Below are 15,300 nucleotides of genomic sequence, written 5' to 3'. Positions count from 1 at the left end.
AATACCCGCCAGTTCAGGGGTGACTAAAGTTGGGGCCGTGTGTACACTCTGGATGTGCATTCTCGCCTTCTTTTACAGCGCGTTCAGGCAAGCCACTGACGAAAAAATACGTCTTTTTATTGTGCTATTGCGTGACTAATTGCAATGCCTACAAACGGCGGTGTGGGGTGTGAGGAAAGGCATGTTGAAGTGATTGATTTAGTTTTCTCTAAATCCCTGTTTCTACATTCCCTAGTTTGGCTCCAAGCAGTGTCACGCATAAACCACGCCTCGGCCGTGTCTCTTCCCACGAACTTGCGTATTACTTGACTTGGTGTATATAGACTTAGCCACCAGGGTCATAAGAGTACACAAGGAAATACCCACAACTCCTACGAAAGTCAAATATATGAGGTTGGGCGCAGGAAGGTTCAAGAATGTGACCCAAGGAGTTAACGACCACTTGCTTGTTCGCGCCATAACGCTCACAACTACTTTTTGCCCCTCGCCATCAGTAGTATTACCTCGTATTATCATTTATCAACGTCCTGTGCTATCCTACCATGCAACATACTTCTGCATTTCCACCCCATACAAATAATACCCCATACCCCATGCTACATACTTCTGCATTTCCAAATAATACCCCATACCCATACCCCATAGAAATACCCCATACCCATACCCCATACCCCATAGAAATACCCCATACCCATACCCCATAGAAATACCCCATACCCATACCCCATAGAAATACCCCATACCCATACCCCATACCCCATAGAAATACCCCATACCCATTCCCCATACAAATAATAAGAGCATAACACAAGGAGTTTGCAATAAGAGGAAATGAAAGAGGAGGTAAAATTTATAATTTATTGCATTAACAAGAAGCAAAGTCTCTGCTCAACAACAACCGTTTGTATAGAGTGAAGAGAAGGCCTGGCTACGTAACTTTCTAGGGTAAAACATATACAGAGCACAAACTTTCAGTGGTCAAATGAGCGTCCGTATAAATATAAACAAACGAAAACATGGCTACGAAACTTTATGGTCAAATGAGCGTCCATATAAGTAAAAGAAATATACAAAGGACGAACTCTCTACTCAAATGAGCGTCCGTATAAATAAAAACAAACAAAAATATGGCTACGAAACCTTATATAGTCAAATGAGCGCCCATATCAGTAAACTCTATAGTCAAATGAGCGTCCAAATCAGTAAACTCTATAGTCAAATGAGCGTCCAAATCAGTAAACTCTATAGTCAAATGAGCGCCCATATCAGTAAACTCTATAGTCAAATGAGCGTCCATATCAGTAAACTCTATAGTCAAATGAGCGCCCATATCAGTAAACTCTATAGTCAAATGAGCGTCCGTATAAATAAAACATATATACACAGGACGGTTTTTCTGTAGTCAAATGAACGTTCGTATAAATAAGTATAAATAAAAACAAATACAAAAACATGGCTACGAAACCTTATATAGTCAAATGAGCGTTAAAATACGTAAAATAAATAAACAAATGACAAACTATAGTGTGATAATGATAGTGATAGGCTATGTTCTTTATCCATGGGCGTGATAAAAGCCCTTAATTAAATATTTAGTCATTGCTTTATCTTCTCGTGTCTATTATTTTGAGGCGGAAAACGGGAAGAAAAGTAAAGGAAAGAAAGGAAGGAAAGCAAGTAGAAGGGAAGAGGAAGGAAAGCATAGTTTAAACCCCTTTTTCTCCCCTCTTCTTCCTCCTAACTTCTTTTCCACTCTCTCATTTCTATTATTTTGAGGCGGAAAACGGGAAGAAAAGTAAAGGAAAGAAAGGAAGGAAAGAAAGTAGAAGGGAAGAGGAAGGAAAGCGTAGTTTATACCCCTTTCTCTCCCTTTTCCTTCCCTCTTCTTTCTCTTAACTTCTTTTCCACTCTCTCATTTCTATTATTTTAAGGCAGAAAACGGGAAGAAAAGTAAAGGAAAGAAAGGAAGGAAAGAAAGTAGAAGGGAAGAGGAAGGAAAGCATAGTTTAAACCCCTTTTTCTCCCCTCTTCTTCCTCCTAACTTCTTTTCCACTCTCTCATTTCTATTACTTTAAGGCAGAAAACGGGAAGAAAAGTAAAGGAAAGAAAGGAAGGAAAGAAAGTAGAAGGGTAGAGGAAGGAAAGCACTATTTATCGACCTTTCTCCCTTTTCTTTTCTATTCTTCACATTCTTCCCTCTCTTTTCCCTCTTCTTCCCTTTACCTCCTTTTTCATCATCTTTCTTCCCCATTTTCTTCCCTTTTCTTCCTTCTAACTCCTTTTCCACTAGAGCTGAAAAATGACTAGAAGCGAATGAAGAGAGAGAGAGAGAGAGAGAGAGAGAGAGAGAGAGAGAGAGAGAGAGAGAGAGAGAGAGAGAGAGAGAGAGAGAGAGAGAGAAATAAAAAAAAGCGTTGAATATGATCATAAATAAATAATAATGATAATAATAATAATGATAATAACAATAACAGTAGCAATAGACAGCGGGGCGGGGCGGGGCGAGGTTACGGGGCACACTCTCACCTGCTAATTAACACCGTGTCTACCTGTGTCAACCTGGCGTAGGGCTGGGTGGAGCGGGGCACGGGGCTGGAGCGGGGCGGGGCCTGGAGGGGCGTGGGGGTGAGGGCAGGGGGCGTGAGGGGCTCCAGGCGGATGGTCTCCCCCGCGGGGCCCCTGGGCACGCCCCCCACCCCCGCGGGACCCGCCAGTTGACTGTGCCCAAGCCCGTAGAGGAGGTACCACGCCGCGGCTGGGGGGGGAGGGGAGGGGGGATTAGTATGAAGGTACACACACATACATACGCACATATACTAGTACACATACAAGCATGAATACACACACTGACGCATTCATACATACATACATACATACATTCATACATGGATTTACGCACAGTCAAGTTGATAGGCAAACATTTATATACATACATACACACACACACAGATATTCGTACACACATACAAGCATGGATACACACACTGACACATTCATACATACATACATACATACATTCAAACATGGATTTACGCACAGTCAAGTTGATAAGCAATCATTTATATACATACATACACACACACAGACAAACACAATTGAAACACAAACAAAAGAAGACAGACATATTTACCAACTGACTGACTGACTGACTCTTAGGATATATAAACATACATACAAGTGTACACATACATATTATACAGACAGACAGACAAACAGACAGACACATTTCATACACAAACAAAAAAGTGGGAAGTAGACACATACAGAAAAACAGACAGAGGCAGACAGACAGACGACAGTTTTAATTATGCAAATGTTCCATCTCATTTCTCATTCCTAACTGACACTTGACATGTTTTCTTTCTCTCTCTCTCTATCTATCTACCTATCTATCTACCTATAACTATCTGTATATTTACTTATCTATCTTTCTATCTATCTTTCCCTCTATCTATCTACCAATCCACCTCTTATTACTTTTTTTCTCTCTCTCCACACACACACACACACACGCACACACACACACACACAACCCCTCCCCCTCCCACACAAACACATCCCCCTTTCCCCCTCTCCCCACCCCCCCACACCCGTCTTCCCCCTACCCCCCACCCCCTCAACACACCTGCGGGCAGAAGAGTAGCCAGGAGGGGCCAGGTATGCCCCAACACCTGAACCAGCAGCGTCACATTCAGCAGGAGGGCCGCAGCAGGTAACCAGGGGGGGGCAGGAACATGGAAGGACCCCCGCGGAGGAGAATGAGCGGGGAGGCGAGATAGGACCCCTACTCCTATTACCGCAAGGAGCAAGAACCCCCCAAGGACCCCCGCCCATACCTGCCCCCCGCCCCCCTTCCCCATGCCGAAGACCGCCACCACCGCCGCCCCCGCTAATGCCCCCCACACCCCAATCACAAGCAGGAGGGCGCGGCGAGCTGACTCAGGGGTGGGGGGACTCCTTGCCGCCCCCCCTCTCAGTGTGGCAACCTGTATCTTCTCTCTATACTCCCTCACGGCCTCCTCCACATCCTCCTCTTCCTCCTCCTCCTCCTCCTCCACCTGCTTTTCCTCCTCTTCCTCCTCCTCCTCCTCCTTGATGGGTGAGGCAGGTGGGTCAAGCTCATTAGCCAACAGGTGGGATGTGTCAAGGCTACCCTCCTCCTCGCCTCCTCCTCCTCCTCTTCCTCCTCCCTCCTGGTGTCTTCCTCCTCCTCTTCCCAGCTGGTTAGGAAGCACCCGAAGACCGTCCTGGGAAAAGAAGAGGTGGTGAGTGTCTTCCTGTTTATGGTTTTCTTCGTTTTTCTTCTCCTCCTCCTCCTCCTCCTCCTCCTCCTTCTTTTGTTCTTTCTCTCTCATACTCATTATTGTTTTTTTTATAGTCTACCTTCCTCTTGCTTTTTTTTATTTACTTATGCAACTCCTCTTCTTCCTTCTCTCTCTCCTCCTCCTCCTCAATTCTCCCTTTTCTTCTTTATCTCCCTATCTCTCCCTTTTACCCATATCTTCCTTCACTTTCTCCTTCATTACCTCCCTTCTTCTTCCTTCCTGTCCTCTTTCCTATCCTCCTCCCTTTCTTCCTATACCTCCCTTTTTACCCTCTTTTTCCTCCACTTCCTCCTCCTTCAGAGTCTCCTCCACCCATCTCCCTCTCTCCTCCTTTTCTTCCTCTATCTCCTTTTCATCCTTCTTTCTCTCCACTCATTCCTTACTTCTTGTCCTCCTCCTCCTAGTCCTCAATTCTCCCTTTCTTCTTTATCTCCCTACATCTCTCCTTCACTACCTCCCTTCTTCTCCTTCCTTCCTCTCCTCTTTCCTATTCTCCCTTTCTTCCTATATACCTCTCTCTTTACCCTCCTTTCCCCTTTCTTTTCCTTCGTCACCCACCTTGAGGAAGTGGAAGGTCCTCTCCTGACGTGAGCTGCGGGGGGCGAGGTGGAGGTAGCCGAGAGGGGCGCGGGAGGAGGGTGTGACGGCGAGGCAGCAGAGGGCAGCGTAGGAGCATCTGTGTCGCCTGTAGAGCACCGTCACCACCACTACCACGTGGACCACCAGTGTGCAGGTAGCCAACACCTGTGGGGAAGGGGACAGGTGAGGGGGGTGAGGGGGTGAGAGGGAGGGGGGAGTCTTCTTGTGTTTTTTTTGTGTGTGTTTTAATCCTTGTATCATTGACCTTCTTATCTGCTTTCTCCTCCTTCTTCTCTTCCTCTTCCTCTTCTCCTTTTTATACTTCCTTTCCATTCTTCCATTCTCCAGCCTCCTCCTCCTTCTCCCTCTTTATCTTCCCTTCCCTTTCCTTAGTCTCCCATTCCCCTTTTTCCGTTTTTTCTCTCTTCCCTTCTTCCTCTCTTCTGTCCTGCCTTCCTTTCCTTTCACTCTCCTTAGTCTCCCCTTCTCTTCTCTATTTCTCTTCCTCTCTACCCCTTTTCCTGTCCTTCCCTTTTTCCTTCCTTCCCCTTTTCCTCTCCTCCCATTCCCCTCTCTTTCCTTCTTCCCTTTTTCCTTTTTTCTCTCTTCCTTTCTTCCTCTCTTCTATTCTGCCTCCCTTCCCTTTCTCCCTTTCCTTTCACTCTCCTTAGTCTCCCCTTCTCTTCTCTGTTTCTCTTCCTCTCTTCCCCTTTTCCTGTCCTCTTTTTCCTTCCTTCCCCTTTTCTTCACCTCCCATTCCCCTCTCTTCCCTTCATCCTCTCCTTACTTCACTCTCCCATTCTTTTCTTCTTCCTCTCTTTTCCCTTCCCTTTTCCTCCCTTCCCTTCCTCCCTTCACCCACCCTTAACAGAAGAACATGGTTGAGCGTGAGGGCAAGGACGGCAGCCAGCGACCCCCCCGCCAGGTGTGCGTGTGCGTGGGCGCCTGTCCGGGGGCACTGCGAGGAGAGGAAGGGCGGGAGGAGGCCGTCGGAGGAGAGGGAGACCAGCTGGCGGGAGAGTGGTAGGGCGGCCTCCACCAGGGAAAGGCACAGCATCACCACCTACGGAAGAAAGGACAGGTAAGTAAGGTAAGGTAAGGACAGGTTAGGTTAGGTTAGGTTAGGACAGGCACAGTATCACCACCTATAGGAGAAAGGACAGGTAAGGACAGGTAAGAAAGGTAAGGTAAGGACAGGTAAGGTTAGGTTAGGTTAGGTTAGGTAAAGTAAGAACAGGTGTGGAAAAAAAGACAGGTACGTTAGTTAAAATGAAGGTAATGGGAGACAGAAAAGGGAGAAAGAGTGATCGGAAAGGGAAAGGGAAAGAGAAAGGGAAACAGGACAAAGGAAGATAGGGAAAGGAAAAAAAAGATGTATAAGAAAAGAATGATGAAAATGATAAAAGGAAGATTGGGGAAACGAGTAAGAAGAGAAGAAAGAGGAAAACAAATGTGAAAAGATAAAAGAGGAAAAGAAAAATGAGAGAGAAAGGAAGGGAGAAAAATAGAAATAAAAAATAAAAACGGTCCCAATACAAGTTTATTATCCGGTATTCAATTCAATGCTTTCTATTTACTTTGAAATGGGAAGACTAAGCGAAGGAGGAGGAGGAGGAGGAGGATGAAAAGGAGGAAGACAAGTGAGGGAAGAAAAAACAGAGAGAAGTGAAAAAAGAAAGAAAAAAACAAAAAAGAGAAAAGGAAAGAAAGTAAAGAAAAAAAAAAAGATGAAATATTTGAGATAAAACATGTGAGAAAGGATGACGAATGGAGGAAAAGAAAGATGAAAAAGTGGAAGAAATAAAGCATAGAAGAAGAAAGGGACAATTAATCAGTTTCAGCGCAAACAAAAACAAAAAAAGGTAGAAACAGGTGAAAAGGTGGAAGTTAATTACGCAAACAGGTGACCAGGTAATTAAGAAGCGATTAAAAAGAACACAATGAAAGCAAACTAAGCAGGTGGTGGTAGTGGTTAATTAGGGAGACAGGTGAGTGCGTGCAGGTGGACAGGTGGGATGCAATCAAGTCACAGGTGGAATGCAATTAGCGTGGCAAGAGGAGGCAGGTGAGTGTAATTAAGGAGGAGGAGGAGGAGGAGGAGGAGGAGGAAGAGACAGGTGATGTGTTAATGAGGTAGATGTACAGGTAGACAGGTGAGGATAATGACTCTACCTTTCCCTTAATTAACCTTACTTCATTATCATTATCACACACACACACACACACACACACACAGGAACACACACTCACCTGGAAGCAGCCCAATACTAGTCTCGCCCAACTCACATCCCTCCTCTCCATCGCCTGTATCAACGGGGCGCCCACTGGGGGGAGCCTGGGAGAGGGAGGAAAGGGAGAGAGAGAGAGGAGTGGGAGAGGAAGGAGAGAGAGAAGAGGTACAGAAAATGAGGGATGGGATGGAGAGAGAGGAGAAAGGGTAGAGAATGAAAGGAAAAGGAAAGAGAGAGAGAGAGAGAGAGATAGAGGTAAAGAAAACGAGAGGGATGGGACAGAGAGAGAGAGGAGAAAAGGTAGAAAATGATAGGAAGGGGAAGGAGAGAGAGAGAGGTAAAGAAAGACGATAGGGAGAGAAAGAAGAGAAAAGAGGTAAGGGAAGAGAAAAGGAAGGAAGGAGGTTAGAAAGCGGTATAAGAGAAATGGAGAGGAAGAAAAGATAACAGAGATTAAGAAAGTAGAAGAGGAGGAAGAGAAGGGAAGAAAAAAATGGACGAATAAAGGAAAGAAAAGTAGAAGGTTAGTATTAATAACAAAAGGATAAGAAAGATTAGTTTATATCAATTTCCATCTATATCCTCATTCATCTTCACCCTCCCTTCTTATCTCCTTCCCTTCTTCCCCCTTCCCATTTTCTCTTCTCCCCATCGTTATCCTCTCCTTCATCACTCTCCCCTCATTCCCCTTCCTTTCTTCCCCCTTCCCATTTTCTCTTCTCCCCATCGTCATCCTCTTCATCACCCTCCTCTCATTCCCCTTCCCATTTTCTCGTCTCCCCATCTTCATCTCCTTTATCACTCTCCCTTCATTCCCCTTCCTTTCTTCCCCCTTCCCATTTTCTCTTCTCCCTATCTTCATCTCCTTTATCACCCTCCCTTCATTCCCCTTCGTTTCTTCCCCCTTCCCATTTTCTCTTCTCCCTATCTTCATCTCCTTTATCACCCTCCTCTCATTCCCGTTCCCATTTTCTCTTCTCCCCATCTTCATCTCCTTCACCACCCTCCCCTCATTCCCCTTCCTTTCTTCCCCTTTCCCATTTTCTCTTCTCCCATCGTCATCCTCTCCTCCATCACCCTCCTCTCATTCCCCTTCTCATTTTCTCTTCTCCCAATCTTCATCCTCTCCTTCATCACACTCCCCTCATTCCCCTTCCCCCAGCACTCACACATTCCCCGTCATAAGCGTCAAGACAATGCCCAGGACGAAGAAGGCGAGGAAGGAGGAGCCGGTCGCCACGGACACCACGACGGGCAGCAGGCGGTGGGCGCGGCGCTGTCCCTTCACAAGCCGCCCCGCCTCGTAGAAACTGCCATACACCGCCATGCAGACCGCCGCGCCCGCCAACAACTGGAAGGGTAATAAATACAATAAGTAACGTAGGAATGAGTTAATAATTGCTCCACATACGCACAATGACCTCTAGTATCAGTTGGAAAAAGAAAGTAGCGAAAAGTAGAAGCGAGATTAGAGAAAAATATAAAAAGGAAATCGATAATTGCCATACACCGCTTGTTAACAACTAGAACTAAAGGAAATAGAGTAAATAACGTAGGAATGAGTTAATAATTGCTCCACATATGCACGAAGGCCTCTAGTAATTGTTAGAAAAAGAGAGTAGCGAAAAGTAGAAGCGAGTTTAGATAAAAATGTAAAAAGGAAGTCGATAATTGCCATACACCGCTTGCTAACAACTAGAACTAAAGGAAATAGAGTAAATAATGTAGGGATGAGTTCATTTTTGCTCCAGATACAGATGATGGCCTCTAGTAATAGTTAGGAAAGAAAAGGAATGCATAGTAAGCGTGAGTCTAGAGGAAAATATAAAAAGGAAGTCGATGATTGTCATACGCCGCGGCCGCTAACAACTAGAACAAAAGGAAATACAGTGAATAATGTTGGGATGAGTTCATATTTGCTCCAGATACAGATGATGACCTCTAGTAATAGTTAAGAAAAGGAATGAATGGTAGGAGTGAGTTTAGAGGAAAATGTAAAAGAAAGTATATTATTGCCATACACCGCCATACAACAACTGCAGGAAAACACTTGAAGAACTGGATGCAAGATTGGAATAGAAGTTCGTAACGCCTCCTAGTGATAGTCAGAATAAGAGAGAATTGAAAAGTAAAAGGATACGCAGAGGAAAATGTCAAAGAAATTAAATCATTGCCATACAACGCCATATCATAACTCGAAGAAGAGGAAATACAGATAATAACTTGATGGAATGATTGAATATTTGTTATACACGTACCTTAGGATTAGTTAATAGAGGAAAGGTTTAAAAAGTAAAAGTGAGTTTAGAGGAAATTGTAAAAAAAGAAAGTAGATAATTGCCATTCACCGCCATACAGACACTGGAAGAAAATTACAGAATAAATACAAGAAATGAGTGGATTATTGCTATACATATTCGCAACGCCGCATATTGATAATTAGAAAAGGAAACAAGTGATAAGTAAAAGTGAATTAGAGAAAAATATAAAAAAGAAAGTAGATTATTGCCAAACTCCGCCATACACACCGCTAACAACTCTAACAAAAGGAAATACAGAAACACAAGAAAATAAGTTGAAGGAAAGAGTGAACAATTGCTATACACATCCACAGTGGGAGTTAGGAAAGGAGAGGAAGGACAGAGGTGCATACAAGCGAACTATAAATAAGAAAGAAAAGAAAAACAGAGAGAGAAAAAAAGCAAATAATTATCAGACACGAATAGGCGAAAATAAAAGAAAACAGAACAAGGAAGTGAAAGAGAAGGAAAGGAAAGAAAAAGAGGATAAATGAGAATACAGGAATGGAGCTCAAGTGGGAAGGAAATAAATGAAAAGAGAAAGAAGAGACGATAATAAAAAAATAGAACAAGGAAGTGCATGAGAAAGAAAGGGAAGATAAAAACGATAAATAAGAAGAGAACAGGAATGGAACTCAAGAGGGAGGAAGATAAAAGAGAAGAAAAATGGAAGAGAACGAGGGAAAAACAGATCAAGGAAGAGGAAGAGAGAATAAAAAGGAGAAAAGATGACGAGAATGGACCGCAAGTGGGAAGAAAGATAGAGGAAGAGAGAGAAAAAATGATAATTTACATATAAGACGCGGAAAGAGAAAAATGTCCTTGATAAATATTGCATCCTTAGAGAAATATTACAACCTTAGAAAAATAGTGCAACCAAAAAAAAAATATTATATACTTAGAAAAATATATCCTTAGAAAATATTAAATCCTTAGAAAATATTATATCTTTAGAAAATATTACATACGTAGGAAAATATTACGCCCTTGAAAAAGTATTGTTCTAAAGAAATAGTCCTTAAAAATACTGTTCATAAAAAAATATTGTCCTTAAAAAATATTGTCCTTAAAATATATTGTCCTTAAAAATAGTCCTTAAAAATATTACGTCTTTGACCCCCTCCCCCCAAAAAATATTACATCCTTAAAAGAATTATACGCCCTTGAAAAAATATAAAATTAAATAAAAAAATGAAATAAAAAAACTAAAAATAATGAATATGAAAAAAATAGTTAAATAATATTACGAACTTGAGAATCATTGTCCTTAGAAAGTGTCACTAAAAATATAGCGGACTTATATCTGTAAGGAATTATATCTTTACCTCCGACGGGCCCAGCGACGTGAACGCCTGCTGGAGATGCGACGGGTCCTCCTCCGTGTGTGTGCCGCCCACCAGCAGGAAGAACAGCAGGCACAGCAGCGTCACCCCGCTCATCACGGCCCTCAGGAACCCCGCTTGCTGGGGGAAGGGGAGAAAAGGGTGAGAAAGGGTGAGGGAGGGTGCTCTGCTTCTTTTGGCGACGAAGAGAATGAAGAAGAGTGAAGAGGATGGGAAGAAGGTCTATCGCAAAACAATACACATAAATAGATAGAAAAATACACACACATACAAAAAAAAAACCATACACACAAAATTCACACATACAGCAATACACAAACACAAAAATAAACAGAAATACATAGACACACAAACAGTGACAGACAGAAATCACACGGCCCCACAGACACACACAGACACCTTAAAACTATATCTATGTAAACCCAAAACACACAAACACATAAGACAAACCCTCTCACAAAAACACCCCCACCCGCCCCCCACCCACACCCTTACCCACCCCCACATATACCCTCACCCCCCAACAGAACCCCTCCTCCTTCCCACCCCCAGCCTCCTTACCTCCAGTCCCAGCGCCAGGATCACAGCCACGGACATGCAGGCCCCCGCGGCGATAAAGTCCGGGGGCACGTGGGTGACGGGTAGGTGTCCCAGGGTTGCCCCCACCCACCGGCCCACCTTGCCGCCGCACAGGTAATCCATGGTGGACGACTGGGGAGAAGTGGAGAGGTTAGTTTTTTTTTTTTTTTTTTTTTAAGCAGAGGAGACAGTGCAAGGGCGTAAAAAAAAAAAGAAAACAATAATGAAAAAAAAAAAAAGCCCGCTACTTACTGCTATGGGGAGGGAAGGAATAGGGCGATGATATGGTTAGTTTTGGGATGATGAGGAGGGATGGGGAGGTGTGAGGGGAAGATGAATGGGGAGATGAGAGATATGGTTAGCTGTTAGTTGTAGGGGAGGAAACGGAGAATGAAAAGATGGGGAGGTGAAATGAGAATGAATGAGATGAACTGCTTCTTTGGATATGAGATTTTAATGAGATGAGAAATGGGGAGATGAGAAAATGGGTAGTTAGAGGGAAATAGGAGAGAAATAAATGGGTTAGCTATGAGTAAAGTTGGGTGATAAATTGATATATTAAGTATAGATAAATAAAAAAAGACAGAAATAAATAGTTTTAAAAGAGCAAAATAAGGGAAAAGAAGGGAAAAGAAGAACACACACACACACACACACACACACACACACACACACACACACACACACACGGACGCACAAACTATCACCAGATTTATCGGCGGACAAGCCAATAACAGCAATAGTTTGTGTGTGTGTCGATCGGGTATATCGGAGAGAGAGAGAGAGAGAGAGAGAGAGAGAGAGAGAGAGAGAGAGAGAGAGAGAGAGAGAGAGAGAGAAGAGAGAGAGAGAGAGAGAGAGAGAGAGAGAGAAGAGAGAGAGAGAGAGAGAGAGAGAGAGAGAGAGAGAGAGAGAGAGAGAGAGAGAGAGAGAGAGAGAGAGAGAGAGAGAGAGAGAGAGAGAGAGAGAGAGAGAGAGAGAGAGAGAGAGAGAGAGAGAGAGAGAGAGAGAGAGAAAGGTCCTATCTTTCAAACGATTTCACTCCTACAACAACAACAACAACAACTACTTCTACTACTACTACTACTACAACTACTACTACTATTACTCCTACTACTACTACTACTACTATTGGGAAAGGTTAAATCTCATTGGTGGATGCTGGGAAAGGTTGAATCTTATTGGTGGATGCTGGGAAAGGTTGAATCTCATTGGTGGATGCTGGGAAAGGTTAAATCTTATTGGTGGATGCTGGGAAAGGTTGAATCTCATTGGTGGATGCTGGGAAAGGTTAAATCTTATTGGTGGATGCTGGGAAAGGTTAAATCTCATTGGTGAATGCTGGGAAAGGTTGAATCTCATTGGTGGATGCTGGGAAAGGTTGAATCTTACTGGTGGATGCTGAGAAAGGTTGAATCTTACTGGTGGATGCTGAGAAAGGTTGAATCTTACTAGTGGATGCTGGGAAAGGTTGAATCTTATTGGTGGATGGTGGGAAAGGTTGAATCTTACTGGTGGATGCTGAGAAAGGTTGAATCTTACTGGTGGATGCTGGGAAAGGTAGAATCTTATTGGTGGATGCTGGGAAAGGTTAGATATTACTAGTGGATGCTGGGAAAGGTTAGATTTTACTGGTGGATGCTGGGAAAGGTTAGATTTTACTGGTGGATGCTGGGAAAGGATGCTGGGAAGGGTAAATCTTATTGGTGGATGCTGGGAAAAAGAAAAACACAATAATAGCTAACACAACAACCATCACCAACAGCCAATAACAACCACTAACAACCATTACCCACTAATCACCACCCACTCACCAGAGCCTTCGTGAGGGCCGCCAGAGCAGACGCGTTAATGAGCAGATAGAACAGCCCCAGCAGGTAAGCCGCCAACTCGCCCACTAATTGGTAGGTGGCCGTGTACACCTGTCCGGAACACTGCTCCATACAGGTGACCAACTCGGCGTAGCAGAAACCTGGAGAAAGGGAAGAAAGGGAGAGAAAGGGAAGGTGTCAATTTGGTAACTCGGCGTAGCAGAAACATGGGAGAGAAAGGGGAGAAAGGGAAGAAAGGGGGAGGTGCTGTTTTTCGAGTTGGAAGAAAGGGAAAGAATAGGGAAGGCGTTAATTTGGTGACTGGGCGTAGCAGAAACCTGGGAGAGAAAGGGGAGAAAGGGAAGAAAGGGGGAGGTGCTGTTTTTTGAGTTGGAAGAAAGGGAAAGGAGATCAAAAAGGGTAAAGTGTAAAGGTGTGAGTTTTAAGAAGGGGAAGGTAAGGTGTGTTAATCTGGTTTGGTTTGGAAAGAAAGGGAAAGGGAAGCAGATAATTAGAAGTATGTCTTAAAAAGGGGGAAAAAAGGAAAGAAAAAGATGTGTGAATTTTAAGTTGGTTTGTTGTACGAGATGGAAGAAAAGGGAAATAGAAGAATATGATAAGTAGATTTGAATGAGGAAAAGAAAGGGAAAAATGAAGAAATGTGTGTTTTACGAGATGAAGAAAAGGTAAAGGGAAAAAGAAAAATATAATGAGAAATAGATTTGAAGAAGGGAAAGAAATCTGTGAGTGAAAAGGAAGAAAGGGAAGAAAGGAGTTAATTAGGTTTGGTTTGAAAAAAAAAGGAAAGAGAAGAAAATAATTAGAAGTAGGTTTTGATAAGGAGATAATCAACATACGAAGACAAATGGGAAAGAAAAGGAAGAAGAAAAGGGAAGAAAAAGGAGAATATTCTGTTTGGTTTAGTTATTGTTTTTTTTAAGGAAGAAAGAGAAAATGGAAGAAAATACTTAACATACGAAGACAAATGGAAAAGAAGAGGAAGAAGAAAAAGGAAGAAAAGGAGATGCTTATGTCTGGTTTAGTTAGTGTTTTTTTTAAGGAAGTGAAAATGGAAGAAAATATTGAGAAGCAGGTTTTTATGGGGAGAAAATTAACTAGGGAAGAAAAGGAAGAAGAAAAGGGAAGAAAAGGAAGAAAAAAGGAAGAAAAAGGAGATGCTTATGTCTGGCTTAGTTAGTGTTTATTTTAAGGAAGAAAGTGAAAAAGGAAGAAAATATTGAGAAGCAGGTTTTTATGGGGAGAAAATTAAACAGGGAAGAAAAGGAAGAAGAAAAGGAAGAAAAAAGGAAGGAAAGGGAGATGCTTATGTCTGGTTTAGTTAGTGTTATTAAAGGAAGAAAGAGAAAATGGAAGAAAATATTGAGAAGCAGGTTTTTATGGGGAGAAAATTAACTAGGGAAGAAAAGGAAGAAGAAAAGTGAAGAAAAGGAAGAAAAAAGGAAGGAAAGGGAGATGCATATGTTTGGTTTAGTTAGTGTTATTAAAGGAAGAAAGTGAAAATGGAAGAAAATATTGAGAAGCAGGTTTTTATGGGGAGAAAATTAACTAGGGAAGAAAAGGAAGAAGAAAAGGGAAGAAAGGGAAGAAAAAAGGAAGAAAAAGGAGATGCTTATGTCTGGCTTAGTTAGTGTTATTAAAGGAAGAAAGAGAAAATGGAAGAAAATATTGAGAAGTAGGTTTTTATGGGGAGAAAATTAACTAGGGAAGAAAAGGAAGAAGAAAAGGGAAGAAAAGGAAGAAGGGTTTAATAATGAGACACTTAACATACGAAGACAAATGGGAAAGAAAGAGAAGAAGAAAAGGAAGAAAAAGAAGATCCTTATGTTTGGTTTACTTAGTGTTTTTAAGGAAGAAAATGGAAAATAAATATTGAGGAGAAAAATAACTAGGGAAGGAAATGAAGAAGAAAAGAGAAGAAAAGGGAGACGGTTTACTTTAGATGGAAAGGAAATGGAAGAGGAAAAAGGGAAAAAAAATTAGAGGCAGATATTTTTTTGTTCAGTTTACGAAAAGAAAGAAAAGAATTAACGAAGACAAAAGAAAGACAAGTAAAGAAAAAGTAAAAAGAAAATACAATGTCGGGGGAAAAAAAGGAAGGGAAAAAAAGTGTA

At 42.5% G+C, this 15,300-nt stretch overlaps 1 protein-coding gene across 2 annotated transcripts in view; it reads right to left on the bottom strand.

The window, feature by feature from the left end:
- Positions 1-844: 844 nt before the first annotated feature.
- LOC126985481 (cationic amino acid transporter 4-like) overlaps positions 845-15,300 on the bottom strand; it is a 39,488-nt gene continuing 25,032 nt past the window's right edge. For both annotated transcript variants that reach the window (XM_050840441.1, XM_050840442.1), the window contains exons 3-11: positions 13,172-13,329; positions 11,340-11,489; positions 10,761-10,898; positions 8,305-8,486; positions 7,155-7,239; positions 5,767-5,967; positions 4,884-5,069; positions 3,626-4,247; positions 845-2,755 (exon numbers count right to left, since the gene is read on the bottom strand). In XM_050840441.1, the coding sequence (XP_050696398.1) occupies positions 2,523-2,755; positions 3,626-4,247; positions 4,884-5,069; positions 5,767-5,967; positions 7,155-7,239; positions 8,305-8,486; positions 10,761-10,898; positions 11,340-11,489; positions 13,172-13,329 (1,955 nt within the window). In that variant the 3' untranslated portion in view covers positions 845-2,522. The remainder of the gene's footprint in view (positions 2,756-3,625; positions 4,248-4,883; positions 5,070-5,766; positions 5,968-7,154; positions 7,240-8,304; positions 8,487-10,760; positions 10,899-11,339; positions 11,490-13,171; positions 13,330-15,300) is intronic.

Source organism: Eriocheir sinensis, chromosome 59 (assembly GCF_024679095.1).
Source record: "Eriocheir sinensis breed Jianghai 21 chromosome 59, ASM2467909v1, whole genome shotgun sequence".
Classification (NCBI taxonomy): Eukaryota; Metazoa; Arthropoda; class Malacostraca; order Decapoda; family Varunidae; genus Eriocheir; species Eriocheir sinensis.
The sequence above is the reverse complement of the archived record's forward strand: the minus strand, read 5'-3'. Positions and strand labels throughout refer to the sequence as shown.